Source organism: Bombyx mori, chromosome 5, assembly GCF_030269925.1.
Source record: "Bombyx mori chromosome 5, ASM3026992v2".
NCBI classification, from domain to species: domain Eukaryota; kingdom Metazoa; phylum Arthropoda; class Insecta; order Lepidoptera; family Bombycidae; genus Bombyx; species Bombyx mori.
This window is the reverse complement of record NC_085111.1, coordinates 7,695,896-7,711,960: the sequence shown is the minus strand read 5'-3', so window position 1 is coordinate 7,711,960 and position 16,065 is coordinate 7,695,896. Positions and strand designations below refer to the sequence as shown.

General features: G+C 36.3%; 1 protein-coding gene and 1 long non-coding RNA gene across 2 annotated transcripts in view; one reads left to right on the top strand and one right to left on the bottom strand.

The window, feature by feature from the left end:
* Positions 1-1,620: 1,620 nt before the first annotated feature.
* LOC101736461 (A disintegrin and metalloproteinase with thrombospondin motifs adt-2) overlaps positions 1,621-16,065 on the bottom strand; it is a 32,118-nt gene continuing 17,673 nt past the window's right edge. The window contains exons 10-13 of the mRNA XM_012695730.4: positions 14,122-14,361; positions 13,234-13,357; positions 11,484-11,659; positions 1,621-2,924 (exon numbers count right to left, since the gene is read on the bottom strand). Of these exons, the coding sequence (XP_012551184.1) occupies positions 2,673-2,924; positions 11,484-11,659; positions 13,234-13,357; positions 14,122-14,361 (792 nt within the window). The 3' untranslated portion in view covers positions 1,621-2,672. The remainder of the gene's footprint in view (positions 2,925-11,483; positions 11,660-13,233; positions 13,358-14,121; positions 14,362-16,065) is intronic.
* On the top strand, positions 8,567-16,035 carry LOC110386270 (uncharacterized). The gene is made up of 3 exons (XR_009973189.1): positions 8,567-8,900; positions 9,419-9,493; positions 15,855-16,035. It is a non-coding gene; the product is annotated as an uncharacterized LOC110386270 (long non-coding RNA).

The window sequence follows — 16,065 nt, the reverse complement described above, 5'->3', positions numbered from 1 at the left end:
GAGAAACTCAGTGGGCTGTGGCTGTGGGTTAATTTACTCGCCGAGCCCTTCGTGGCAAGCGACGGGTTCGACAAAAACCGACCCGACAGCATGGCGATTTTATCCCATCTAGCCCGGTCATAGTCAGCTGAAAGGACAGGCGGATTGAAGAAATTGTTCAGATACTATTTTCAGTGCTAACTTACAAATACAAATACTAAGTACGCGTCTTAAGTTATTAGCGACCACAGCCATTTATTCTTTTTAATATTAATGGCGGTGTTCCGAGCGCGCATAATTTATTGAACTTTAGCACGGCGCACGTACATTGTGTGTAAATCTACCTGTCAACAGTGACGCCTTACCTGGACCTGTACAAAAGCCAAGTTTTTAATTTATTTTTCTATTGTAGTATTGTACGATTTGCAAATTACAATCGTTGAGCTCCGATAAGGCGCAGTTCAAGCTTGTGAAAAAATATGCAATTCAGAATTAAAACCGTTTCGTTTTATCAAGATTTAGTTTTTTTTTATTGCCCTTGTAGGCAGACGAGCATACGGCCCACCTGATGGTGAGTGGTTACCGTCGCCCATGGACTTCAGCCAGGGGCAAAGCCAAGCCGCTGCCTACCGCTTAATACTCTTCACAAGCCGTTATTATTATATTATTATAGTTATTCGTCGATTGATTTTGCTTGCTTTCTTTCCTAACTCGTTATTACATAGGTACTCTAAATTGACTAAGTATAATTAATTTAAATATTTTCAGGCAAAACTAGTCGTGTATTCAAAATAGAGTTTTTTTTTTATTTATGTGAATTTTTGTACATTAATTAATGGCAATTTAACAACAAAAAACCAGAATTACGATCTTGAAACAAAGTACAAATTTAGGCTCTAATGAACTCTCTATTTTTACCAAGTGCTTTAAGTTACTTGAAAAACTTGCTTGTTGTTTGTTGATATGTTTGGATGAGTGTGATATTTTAATTAAAAATTTGTTTGGTGGTCAAGTAAAACCCAGCCGCACCATCGCTATGATAAATGCATGAAACTCATCCGTTTACTGTAACGACTAACGCTCTACCATTCGTAAGTTTGGTGTACTAAATGTTAGAAAGGTTTTTGTTATAGCCATTGTAGATATAGGTATAGGTATAGCATACGTAGCATAGATATATCATACGGGCCACCTGATGGTGAGTGGATTTATGAATATCAGCAATGCCAGGGTGACTGGCCAAGCCGCAGCCTACGAAACGTTCATGCGAAGTGTGACTGACGAAGTGCCAACAACAACAGTACGTACAGACTTTAAATTTAGTCTGATAAGCGAAGCCTGATCTCTAAAAAACACGAAACACAAATATTCTTATCTTATAATAATTAGACGAATTATTTATTAAAATAGTACAAACTGCCCCAAAATCTAGATTTCCTACAACATTAAAACAAGCATGATAACAACCTTATCACGTATTACGCGCCGCGCGATACATCTCAATCAACGTCTCGCTTCTAACTAGTCATTACATAACGTCTTGTTCATAAATTCATATTATTTATACCCTGATATCAATCACTATCTATAGCCAAAGAATACTAATGTACTTTTTGACAAAACATAAAAAAAACTCATTGGTATTATTGAAATGTTTTATTCTTTATTCACTATAAACTTAAATTAAATTATTACACCTAAAGTTGTTTTACATGTTTTAAATTTAATTTAGTCACAATTTAAATACAATAATTGAATACTTGTAAGATAAAATAATAATAAATCGACTAGTACGTTTCCATCTTCTTTAGAATTCGGTAACTAAGTTGAGAACCAATTTTATAACTGGAAATTAGCAAGAAAATTATAATCTATAATACTTTAAGTTAATTATTCAGATTAAAATGCATTAATTAGTAAATTATATTCCTTGAAGACGAAGGTATAATGACTATACCGACTAACCACATAAACTACAAAAATATTTTGGCAAGATGATGCTGTTTACAAACTACCAAATTAAGTTAAATTGGATTAATTAAAATGGATTGGATTAAACTAAATTAAATTGAATTAATTTAAATTAGACTAAAGTTGTGCGAACTGGGTCCAAAATTTATTGGCGATGCCTTAGCCATTGTTATTATCAAACTACACTGAAACAGACCTACATAATTTAGTTATTTACTACGAAATTCTCGAGTTGTCAGACTCTGACAATTTTGTAAATATCAGTCTTTTAGCGATATTTCTGTTAATCTTAGCATATGCTTTAGTTGAATCAACTGCAATATGTTTATACTATGAAGAGGTCAATGACGTCAAATGACTTCCTTTTTCCCGTTTGACGTTTGTATCGACGTAATCGACAACTTCCCTAGTTGTTCTCCGGCGCAGTTACACTGGCCAATGTTCTGTTGGCAGTTGGCAGTCGTTAGTTATCCACACATACCAAAGTATCGGAGTACTATATTTTCTATCAACCTATCGTCTCTAAGTCAAAATTGAATTGTATTTTCAACTGTTGACATAAGAATCGATCTAATATAGTAAGTTAGTTACGTTTTTAATGTTAATCTTTGAAACATTAGTGACACATCTAAGCCTAACCGCAACTTGATTTCATACTGTAACACAGTCATAGGCGTAGTCATTTTGGCCGAAGGACTAGTTTGTCTACGTCTTGACTTCAATTAAGAGGGGTCATTTCTATGAATTTCCACGTAGTCGACTACCTCCCAGTTGTCTTCAGGTTCATCGGGTAAACTTGGAGGGAATGCGCCTCTCGTAAGAGGCACTCCATGGCTGTCTAAAGATAAATATTCTCGTACAGCCGCCTCGGCGGCTTCATCATCAGGAGTGGTCAAAGCACGAGCGTTAAACGACCCGCCAATGTCCTGAGATGGCAACTCCCAAATGTGGTATTGCGTTGACATCTTGAAATTCTGTAAACATACACAATAATGTTACATGATTTGAATGTGAGACATCATTTTACTATATAGGTAGTTATTAGGTACTAGCTAGACCCGTCCGCTTCGCTGGGCATTTAAAATTAACATTATTATTTCTCACCCCCACAAAAATTATCATCATTAACGCCCCCGCAACTGGTGTAGGGAGTCCCAACACTCCTATAAATATTAGCCTATCCATTAAGTATATGTGTTTTCTACATGGGTACCAAGTTTCAAGTCAATCGTATGCATGGTTCCGTAGTTATAATGGAACATCCGTAAAAACCACTGTACATTTATATATTAGTATAGATAGTTATTGCATCTTATTTTAGGTTTTGTTGTTTACGAATTGAGTGTTTTTATATTCTCATAAGCTTTAGTACATTCAATTAAGCACAGATTTCGTGTTTATGTATGCATACAGTTTTTTGATGAATATATTGAAAAGCAATAGATCCATTTGAAAAAATAGATGACAGACTATTAAAGTTCTGAAACACTCTTAAATGTTGATCTCATTTAAATTTATAAAATGGTGTACTTTCTTCTAGCATGAAATTAGAAAGCAAATAAATTCATAATTAAAACTTCTTTTACAGTTGAATCTCGCGGTTTTTATTGTCATCATATTATTGCCGATACTACGAATACTTTATTGTTTTCGTGGTCATGGACGGATTGCATGTATGGTGCGCGAGGTCATCAAAATGAAAGAAGCAGCCTAACTTCAATAGAGAATGTGGTTGATGCTTATCTAATAGGATCCTTTATTGTAAACATGAAAACCCATGTCAAACAAACTGCCAAACCACAAGATCCTATTAGTCTGTTTTGTGTGAAATGAAACGTACCTATGTGTCTATTTAAAAGAAAAACTATAACACCTTAGTCGTCCGTGGCCACGAAAACTGTTTATAATGACAATAAAAAACGCGAGATTAAATCGTAAAAGTAGGTTTAATTAGTTATGTCTACGAATCGCGAAACCAAACAAAAACTAAATAATTCTATTATTATATAACTGAACAGATTTTTTTCTTTTCGTTGATAAGCTGTATTTGTGGATAGTTTTTTTATTATTATTATGGGATAGTGAAAATAACGGTCAACATGCGAATCAGACATTAATAAAAAAAGATTTTTAAATAGTATAAAACATATTTAAGACACAAAAGGATTATTTTCTCTCATAATAATTGTGGGTTGGAAATTTGGTATCGACAACAAATTGTCACTTGAAAAACTACTTATGACGAATTTTCTCAAATAGCCTTTCGGCCAAACCGTTTCTTACAGTCCATTAACTATTTCAATTAATCTCATTTCTAGTTGCCGCAAATGATGCAAACCTTCGCTTAGCAGTGCCGCGTATAGAGACACAGTACAATACGTAGCCTTGTGTACTTCCGTTCATTAGTATGACATTAACATTTCCAGTAAAGCTACTGTTGTAATAGGTTATCTAACGTGTTAGTTCGAATATTAAGATATGGTCAAATAACATAGGTGTTTTTTTTACTTTATTGATACAAGTTTGCTTTACCAAAATAAATAAACAATCCATCAGCTTGTTTTTTGAGATAATTTAATTTTCTTATGTCGCTATAGGAAGACGTGAATGCAATTTATTATTTAATAACAGTCTGCTTATCTGATTAGAAGATACTGGTAGACCCCGAACTAATACTTCTACTTAATTAATTGCAGTATTAGAAGATTCTATATTTACATTTAAATATAAATAGGCAAAGAGATTAGTTTAGTATTATATCTTTTACATACGAGGGTTATTCAATAAATAGTGATAACGCGATACATTCTACTTGGGAGCAAAAATATTAGTATGTATAGCCCAATATTAGACATAATAATAATAGCAATTAAGTCAATATTGTTTTTTAAATATAGAAGTCATTTGTTTGCTTCGGGTCGGAAAATGTTCATAGAAATAAACAAAATTGAAATTCGCGCGGTAATAAAATATCTGACCTTTTTTTTTTTTACTACGCAACTGGTAAATCAAGACTTGAGAGCTACATTAGGGGTTCATGGTCCTTCATATTTTATGGTTGAGCGTTGGTGTACTGAGTTCAAGTAAGCCAGTTTGTTTTATAGCAGAAGAAATGAATATTTCTAAACGAAGTGTCCATAATGTTAGTGAATAACACTAACAACCGTATGGTATAAATGAAAAAAGTGTCACCGCGCTGGGTGCCTAGAATACTTTCTGAAGCACAGAAACTGAGAATTGCACAAAGCTGTTTAGGTTTGTTACAACAAGATCTTGACCGATTTTTGGCTCTATTGAGTACAAGATCTATGAATAAACCATGGCTTCACCATTATAACCCGGAAACGAAAAAACAATACACGAATTGGAAGAGACCGTCATCTTCAACTCCGAAGAAATTTAAGGTGATTCCACCCACCCGTAAGATCATGGGCTGTTTTTTTCTGGAACAGCCCTAAGATGGTAATGATCGAATGCCTTGATCGTGTAGCCGTTATTACGGGGACTTTGTACGCTGGACAAATAATAAAGTTTGGTAAGTAAATATGCAAGCATCGAAGTAACAAATCTCGCTAAAGTTCTTTAGTTTCACTAAGATAAAATACAACAATAGGTAATAAAATAATAATAAAATAAAATAATTTAAGAATTAATATTAATTAGTTAATAATTCAAGAATTATTTTATATTTTTAACTTAAAATTTCGTAGAATTGCGACCACTGAATTTACAGTTTATGAATATATAAAACGAACCAGCGAGATTCTTATTTTATTTTTGTTTCGCATGGTAGTTCATCCAGTCAGTCCCTATCCCATCCATCCCATCAGGCGTATTGTAGCTATACTTTGCGCGTTTAATATTTAGACAAATTTATTCCTTCATCATGTTGCTGTTGGTCATCGAAGGCCTCAGATTTTGAACCACGGTTCAGACAGTTTAAGGATTACTTTATCGGCGCAGACCAGTTTCCGGCCCATCTGATACCAAACAGTAACCGAAACCCGTAAGTATATTAAGTAGTAAGTAGATAAGTATCACCAATCTCCGACATGTATAAAATCATAACCGCTTAATCTTACCTATACCTTGTTTATTTTGATATGATCTAGTACGAGGGCTGCACTAACAGTATCGGGAATGGAATATTTCCACTGTTCCTGTCATATTAAAATCTTTTTAATTGAAAACTCCTTGGTTTTAAAAATCGAATACCATTTATTTATTTAAAAAAAGATTCTCGGTCTTGTCACGAGGTTTTGTCAAACTTGTTTAGTCGTTGAGAAAATGGAATTGACTCGAGAAAATTCAAGAGTGATGATTTATTATGACTTTCGAAGTGGTTTAAACACAAAAACAGTGTGTTGACCGGATGATTTCTGCATTTGGTGATGAAGCCCCATCCAAAACCACAATTTATCGCTGGTTTGCTGAGTTTCAACGTGGACGTGTCAAGCTCAGAGATGATCCCCGTCAAGGTCGTCCAAAAACTGCAGTCACCCAAGAAAACGTTGATGCTGTGCGTAAGCTGATTGAGGAAGATCGACATGTGACATACCGCGAAATTCAGGCAACTTTAGACATTGGCATGAGTCACATACAAATAATCTTGCATGAACAATTAGGTGTAAAAAAGTTGTTTTCCCGATGGATACCGCATTCGCTCTGTGAAGAGCAAAAAGCGGCTCGCGTTACTTGGTGCGTCAGAACTCTCGAAAGATTCCACGCAGGATCCTCAAATGCTGTATACAACATTGTATCAGGTGACGAATCCTGGATATACGCGTACGAGCCCGAAACAAAAAACCAGTCACGAGTTTGGATGTTCGAAAATGAGTTAAAGCCAACAAAAATTGTTCGTTCACGGAGTGTTGCAAAAAAAATGGTGGCCACGTTTGTCTCCAAAACCGGCCATGTTACGACTATTCCTTTTGAGGGACAAAGAACGGTTAATGCAGAATGGTATGCTAGCATTTGTTTGCCACAGGTCGTTTCTGAACTCCGTAAAGAGAACTGCAACCGCCGCATCATCTTCCATCACGACAATGCGAGTTCTCACACCGCGCACAGAACAAAAGAGTTTTTAGAGCAAGAAAACATAGAATTATTAGACCATCCGCCGTACAGCCCCGAACTAAGCCCTAATGATTTCTATACTTTCCCTAAAATAAAGAATAAATTGCGTGGACAGAGATTTTCATCACCTGAAGAAGCTGTGGACGCCTACAAAACGGCCATTTTGGAGACCCCAACTTCCGAATGGAATGGTTGCTTCAATGATTGGTTCCATCGTATGGAAAAATGTGTCAAATTTCGCGGAGAATACTTCGAAAAGCAATAAATACATTTTTAAATAGTAATGTTGAGTCACTTCGTTAATTCCCGAAATTTTCAGTGCCACCTAGGTAATATATACCTAGTCTTGCCATAAATACTGAGACAAAGGAAGAAAAAAAAATCTATTGCAAATAACATTTATTACTTTTATAGTGTGTTAGTTTAATACATAAATATAAAACAATTTAAAGTATAAAAAGCTTATTCGAAGTGGTCTCCGTTGGCTGCAATACAGTCCTTTAAACGTTGAGGCGAGTTATCAATAGAAGCACGTACTCTTTCCATGGGAAAAATTTTCACTGCCAATCGTACGGATTGTTTTAGGGACTCCAAATTATCATGCCGTACTCTCTAAAACTGACCATAAATCATAATCCAGCGGATTAAGATCGGGACTTGACGACGGCCGGTCTTCAGCTCTGATGAAGTCCGAAACGTTCGTTTCCAACCAAGACTGCGTAGACCGAGCTTTATGACCTGGCGCCGAGTCTTGCTGGAAGGACCATTCTTGATTATTGAACATGGTGTTCTTAAGGAGCTTCACTACCTTCTCAAGAATGGTATCTTGATACACTGGTGCCGATGTTTTGATACCTTTTTCACAAAAGTATGGCTCAGTCACTCCTTCATAGCTAATACCCCACCAAACCATCACTGAAGTCGTATAGTGCCCACGTTGCACTCTGTCTACTAATTGGGAAGCTTCTTTAGAGCTTTGAGCATAAATAGGGTCATTTTGTTTGTTAAAATGTTGCTCAATTGTAATAAAATTCTCATCCGTAAACAAAAAATTTCTATGACCTCCCTTTGCGTACCGCTTCAGTAGTTGTTTCGATTTTACCACCCTATTCTCTTTTAAATTATCAGTTAAGAAATGACCAGTACGTCTCTTATAGGCTGCAAGTCCTAAGTCATCTTTTAAAATACTCGACATGGTTCTAGGTGCTATCTTCATCTCCCGAGATAAAATCTTTTGCTTTCGGACAGGATTTCTTCGAATTCTTTCCCTTACTGCTTTGACCACCTTTTTCGTACGAACACTATGTGGACGGCCAAATCTTTTTCTGTCACAAACAAAGAAGGTCTCATTGCACCTATTAATAGCCCGGTACACAAACATTTTACTAATACCAAGCGTATGGAGAGTTTTAAAAATTGCATTTGGCCCCATACCTACTTTGTGTAATGCAATCACAGCGATTCGGTTCTCTTTATCACCCCACTCCATTTTAATATCGCAAAATATTGTACAATTTATTGGCGCCAAAATGAGAAAACTCAATGAGCAATCATACAAAAATGACAGATTCCAAATTCAAATGTAAATTTTGTTTATTTTTAATTGTAACAGTAGGTATTTATGGCCAGACTAAGTACACACTAATTACACAGTTCCAAATCTAAATTACTATAATAATAAATTCGTAGTTCCAAATATGAAAACGTAAAAGTCAGCCAGAGAAGATGAATTTTCGTTAACGTTTCTTTGTTCAATCGATGAGCCTTATCAGTTATTGGCTTGTTAACAAAATTTGAAAAAATAAAAACAGTACATTTCGGACTCGTATTAAAATACTACAGTGAGGCAAATTTAGTGGATTATGGCAAATAAGGTAACGCATTATATCCATTAGCATTCATAAAGTTCATTCTGGCGTAAGATGTGAAATAATTTCAAAGTAAAAATCGGGAAGACTTCTTTGTGATTATAAAAATTAATGAGGCGCTAAATTTTTCGTGCCTACAGTATTTTAAGATTAATACTTTTATGACTGTTTATTAATCGCATAGAAAAAACAAACATAAAATTCCGTACGTCACCACGTGAGATAATTTATCATGGCCCAATTTAAACGTCTAGATAAATCGTGACAAATTTGAGACTAATTTACGGCATATTAATATAGTAGAATGACGCATGTTGTTAATGATCTGTATTGTTTGATGGTCAAACACGTGTAAACAAAATTGGGCAGGTAACAATGCGTTCTGTTCCGTGACGTCAACAAGGTATTTCAATAAAGGTAATTTACAACCTCAAGTAGAAATCTAGCACATTAAAAACCGCAACTTTGACGAGTTCACTTCTAAGACCGTTTGTCAGTTTTATGGAGTTATTTATTCTCTGCAGTGAAGCACGTGAGCTGACGCGGGCTTGTATACAAATATCAAGATTAGATCTATTATGTCTGCAGAATCTTTATTCGTAAGTACCTACTCACTGCCGGCTTTAATCAAGTTTACTACAGGGATTTAAGAATTTTATGATGTTTTAAAGCCAAGAAGTTCATTCATGTGTAATATGAAATAAAACGTAAGAAAATGAAATTGATGAAACATAAATTTCGTCAACAACTGTTTTAAGTAAAATACTGGTTGTAAGTCATATTGTAACTCGTATGGGTAGATATCACTATATTTTCTGTTTCTGACACGATGAAATCAAGCTTTCCGGTATGGCCACTGCAGGGCCCAACTTTGTTATTACATAACATATAAGATGGGCCCTTGAGTGCCTTTGCCTATCTTTGTTCAAAATAAAATGGAATAAGAAAGCTCAACGCAAATCACAACCATGGTAAATTTGGTGCATTAAGAAAATCAATACAATCCCTGTGCGCTCGTGTCAACAGAGCTCAATTCACATGCGCAGAACTAAGGGGACTCGCTCAATAACAAACGTACCTTAGTAAAAAAACGGTAAAACAGAAAACTAAGCTTACTGAAGAAAGATTACTGAAATAATGCAGTAGAAGATACACAAAATTCTTAATCTAAATTAAGTTGTTCGTATTGTAATTCTGTCGAAGTTTAACTTTGGCATAATTACAGTTTTATTTACAAACACAGTAAAGTTTAAATTTAAGAACATGATTATTATACGTAGGAACGGGTTGTTCGTTTATATAATATTGTAACAATGGCTACCATGCACAATTTAGGGACAAAACAATAAAATATAAAGAAAATAACTCGTTTATATTATAAACGCTATGTAAAGTGTGCTCTATTTGTAAAAAAATAAATTAGGATTCATTAATTATAAATTAAAGGGAATTAATTTCGTAGTTACTTCGTACACATCCAGCTTTCACAAGAATTAGATATTATATAGACATGAAACCCTTTTTAACACGCTTGTGTTGGCTTGGATTGTATAAGTAACGAAATTTGTCAACTTAATGTGCACCAAATTCAAGACATTCGACTAACTTGAAAATTTTCACACATGTCAAGGACCGATGACAAAACAATTATTACTTTCACCTAATATTTTTATACTGGTAGTAGGACCTCTTGTGAGTCCGTGCGGGTAGGTAACATCACCCTGCCTTTTTCTGCCGTGAAGTAGTAACGCATTTCCCTAACCAATAAAAAAAAATTTTTTTTTTCGTTTTTGGTCCTTTACCAGTGGTTTCACCTAAAATTCTGACTAAGGTAGCTTTTTATTATTATTTGTAGGATTGTCTGCTATTGCGTTTTTTTGGGATAAACTATACATTTTTACTTATACTTAATGTAAATTCTTAAAAATACTATAGTGTGTACAATTGTTGCTGGCGGCAGTTTATCGGCGGTTTTTTGGGTACTCCTGACTTCTTTGATCAACCAAAAGCATGCTTGTTTGCCCTCGATGGCCGAAAAAGCCCCTCAAGTACTCGTCAGACAATGCATAATGAATATTCCAAGCCAGATTGAACTTCACTATTATCATACAAAGGACACGTTGATTTCAAAATATTTGTATGCTTGCATTGTGTATATTGGACTGTTGAAAAGCTGTGAAGATTTTTCTAACAACTTTTAAAACACATATCTTATGCGATTGTTTAACAAACTTAGCAGTGTGTTGAAAATAAGCTCTTCATTATCGGTAAATAGTTACTGTCATTAGAACAGAGAACCAGAGTTTCGCTTGGAATGGAATGGATCCATGGTAAAATAGTTTTTTTTTGTTTAAGACAAAAACACTTATAAAACTAACTCCCGTGACCTATTTATTTATTTTCCATTCTTCACTACTTTTTTTTTATGATTGAAGGATTACTGGTGGCCCGGAGGCCCCTCCAGTTTCACCAGGACAGGTGGGCCTGGAAAGGCCTCCGGGCCACCAGTACTTCACATTCGTCCCTTCACGTCGTAGATAATCCACTCTATATAAAATTATTAATAATACGTGAAATCTTCTCACGTACCTCTGGCAGACAATGATGTTGCATGCAGTAATAGTCATGTTTCCCATCGTTGTGGCACCAGGTACCGTCAGGCAGATAGGGATCGAGACCTGCCGCGTTGAGTTCCACCCGAGGAGCGTAAAACCCACCGCCGGAAGCTCGCCTGCAGAATATTGCGCACCCCATCCACATGCGAGCTGAGAGAAAAGCAATAACATTAAATTTAGGAGGGGGGGGGGTGTAGATCCGCAAATAACGTCAACCTAAACGATACAACTCTACTCCTCCGTCAAAAATAGATTTATTATGCATGAAATAACTGTAATCAGCCGTTGTAACTATACTGAGACCTTAGAACTCATAACTCAAGGTGGGTGGCGGTATTTGTGTTGTAGATGTCTATGGACTCTGGTAACCACTTAACACTAGGTGGGCTGTGTGCTCGTCCACCCATCTACGCAATAAAAAAAATAAAAATGTAGTCTCGAAATATGTTTATTTATATACTTATATGTTGTATGTTTATATGTTCAATTTTGTTTATAGTGAAGGTATTTTGGTTTGGGACTTTTTATTTTAGTTCGGAAATTATATTATTGTAGACACGCACGCAGTCGTCAACAGAATGAAAGCCCAGTCTTCTTACACCCAGTTCACTTCGTGTGAATGTGAACGACCGATAGCGGCCGCGATGACTTTTTCAGTCTAATACGTAACGCAGCAAAAAAACCTAATATAGGTTTGCATGCTTAAATTTGTACAAATAAATCCTCAAGGTCAATTTTTAGTCAACCTCTTCGGAAATAGAAAACAACCTCCTCCAAAATAATTGTAGGTTATGCTAGTAAAGTTTTACAATAGCTGAATTTTTTGATATATTTTTTATGAAGGAATTATTACTGGAGGCCTTTCCAGTTTCATCAGGACTGGTGGGCGTGTAAAGGCTCAGCCCGGAGGGAAGGGATTTACTAACAGCTGCCCGAGCGCCTTCAGTGTGTTTAGTACGAGTTATTTAACGCTCTCGATAGCGTAAAAGTTAACTCGATTTTGTATGGAGTTGGAACGTTTACCCATGTTTGCCGCTAGAGGTATTGATCCAACTGTATACAAATTAGAGCTCACTTTTACGCTATCGAGAGCGTTAAAAATTCGCACTAAGCACACAGAGGTGACCTAACAACTCAAGGGCATCTGCTTCGCGAATTAATCTAGAAAAATAGTTTTTTTTTTTCATAGATAAGCTGATAGCCTTGAGAGAATATTTCAGCGTAATCTTAACTAGTAGGTGAGCTCACGGGGCTCAAACCTGAGGACGTTGCTAACATGAATCCTAGCAAGAGCCGTGCTTCGCAGAATCTACCACCGGATTGGAAACGTGACCCACTGAGAAGATGAAACTATAACCATAAGAAGAGAAACTATAAGAAGCGGTAACCACTTAAAACCAGGTGGGCTGTGAGCTCGTCCACCCATCTAAGAATAAAAAAAAGTAATAATAATAAAAACTCAGTGGGCTGTGTCTGTGGGTTAAATTACTCGTCGAGCAATTCGTCGCAAGCGATGGGTTCGACGAGAACGATGACCGGTGCTTAGTGGATCGGGAGGATCCGAAATGACGTGTTTTGGGCGACGTCGACTGCTTTACGTACTATCCTCAGGATCGGGAATGTAGTTACCGGCGGCCACGATAATAGGGTTCTAGTGTCGTGCCGCTTTATCGAAGTGTAGAAAAATAGAATGGACAATATCATTTGTATTTATTTATACTGACTAGGATCATGCGGGGCCTGCAGCCCGCCGGCGCGCGCGTCCAGCGACGGCACGCGCGCCGCGTACTCGCTGCACTTGCGGGAAGCAAGCTCATTGGCACTCACTCGGCTCTTCTTGCCGCAAACCTGCAATATCCAAGAATGCTAACACAAAAATACTACACATAATTTGAAATTTTGAAGAGCCGTCGCGCCCTAAAGTATGACACGTTCGGTGCATTCATATCTAGCGATGCACCGGTGTTCGAATCCCACAGGCAGGTACCAATTTTTCTAAAGAAATACGTACTTAAGAAATCTTCACGATTGACTTCCACGGTGAATCGGGTGATAAAAATCAAACCCGCAAAAATTTTAATTTGCGTAATTACTGGTGGTAGGACCTCTTGTGAGTCCGCACGGGTAGGTACCACCGCCCTGCCTATTTCTGCCGTGAAGCAGTAATACGTTTCGGTTTGAAGGGTGTGACAGCGGTTGTAACTATACTTGAGATCTTAGAACTTATATCTCAAGATGGGTGGCGCATTTACGTTGTAGATGTCTATGGGCTCTAATAACCACTTAACATTAGGAGGGCTGTGAGCTCGTCCACCCATTTAAGCAATAAAAAAAACTATTACTAGATACATATAGATGAACCGTAGAAAACGCATTTCTAGTTATTGGTCCTCCTCCTCTCTGTGTCGCATTCCAATTGTATGAGGGTCGTGGCCATCTCCTCCTCCGGTGTGGCGATCAGCTGATTTCAGAGTCAGCACCATAGAGAAAGAAGTATTGAGAACATCAGAGTTCGGACAAGTCCCATTTTGGTTTTAACATGTTCTATGGAGCTGAAACATGGCACTCTTTGCTATGCTCTAGTTATTGATAATTTCTATCTAAACGAGTACCTTGGTATCATCACACAGTACGACATCGTAAGCGGATCCTTGGCAGGTGGTGGTCGTAGCGCATTCCCGTCTACGTTCTCTAAAGCCCCGCGACTTGGCTGAGCAGCCGGACCGACACGCGCCTTCTCTCCATACGGTCCAGCCGCCAGACTCGCCCTCCGCCATACCGGCCGATGGCGGAACGCGCGTGCTGGATGTCGGTACGGAGTTCGAAGGCACACACTCCCCACCTTGACACCACTGGAATAAAATGTATATCATTCCTACTAAGAGTTCTAAAAATGTACATTATCACTATACATTGCTTTATATACAAGCTTGATCATATATTTAGCTCGGTTGTATGCAGCTAAATATCTAACAACGAAAAATAATCATGCAAGTGTTCCGGTAAAAGAAAACCACCTTTTTCGACTTAATAAAAAAAACATGAGAGATTGTTAATGTTTAAATTAATTTAAATAAATTATGTTATGATTTATTCATAATTTATTGTACAATTTGATTAATAGTTGTATGGGAATGTAACTTTTTTTTTCAAATGACGTGTATTCTCTGTGGTGTCGATCTAGAATAGCACCATTAGCACCACCACCAACTCTTCCGTGCATATCATAATAGACGACCTTTTACCGGGGCACGGATAGCGATCTGAATTTATTGATTGCAAGGCGTATTGTGAGCCCGCACGGTTGAGTATCATCATGGAGCAGGTGGTGTGTAAATAAATTAATTAGTAACCATAAGTTCGTTCAACTACCTACGCGAGAAAAAAAGATTTTGTGCTACAAATTCACATGGATACGTTTACTATTTGATATAACGTAAGTTTATAGCATTAACAGCCGTTTTTAACCGACTTCAAAAAGGAGGAGGTTCTCAATTCGATTGTATGGTTTTTTTTATGTTTGTTACCTCATAACTTTTGACTGGGTAAATCGATTTTGATGATTCTTTTTTTATTAGAAAGCTGACGCTTCCCGTGTGGTCCCATTTCAATTATTCATTTAGTCCAGTTCTGATAATGTTATCCATGAGAAAACCATATATATAAATCTTAAATTTGCATTAAGTACGTCCGCGACAAATAGATGAATAACTCAATAACTCAATGTCATGCCAACCGATTTCGATGATTATTGTTTTTAGTGTATATTAATTTGTTTTGGAATATCTTTTTTTTTCTATTCGAAGTCGGGTTTTTTTAAAGCATGTCTATTTACAATTATAAATAAATACACAGCAAAAGTATATGTCGAAGCCAATATGTTAATAAATTACTAACTTGGCATAAACGAAGACAGTACATTCATTTATTAAACAGAACATAAATACTCTTGTCGGTTTAGTTTATTTTATTCGCGAACCCATGTCGGAGGTAGCTGGTGAGCGCCCCCCTGTGGCGAGGGAACATGCCCATCCGTCTCAGGACATTTTAAATCATTATTGCGTGCAGAGCATTGAATCACAATAAATTAGAAGCTACTGGTCGCAATTTTATAATAAAAAAAAAACTACTGTAACTTAAAAATTAGAAGCTACCGGCCGCAATTTCTACTATAATTTGTAAAGTTTATAAAACTTTTACTATAACTTAAAAATTAAAAGTTACCAGCCGCAATTTTATAATTTAAAAAAAATTCTACTATAACTTAAAACTTGATTAAACACTATTTTATTATACCGGCGTTTCTTAAAATTAATTCTTCTATTGTTTTAATTTTTTTTTTAAGGTAGCCTCCAGATGCCTTCTGGGAAAACGCTGGATTCATAATACGCCAGAATAATGCTTAGTAGAATTTTTAGTAGAAAAGTTTTCAGATGATCTACTCGAAATCCGTTTCTGACCGTGATCCGTGTATAATTGTGTTTCAAAATCTGATCTGATAAATAAAATTATGATTTAATCTTTCAGTGTTTTTTTTATGTTCTTTATTAGTGCCA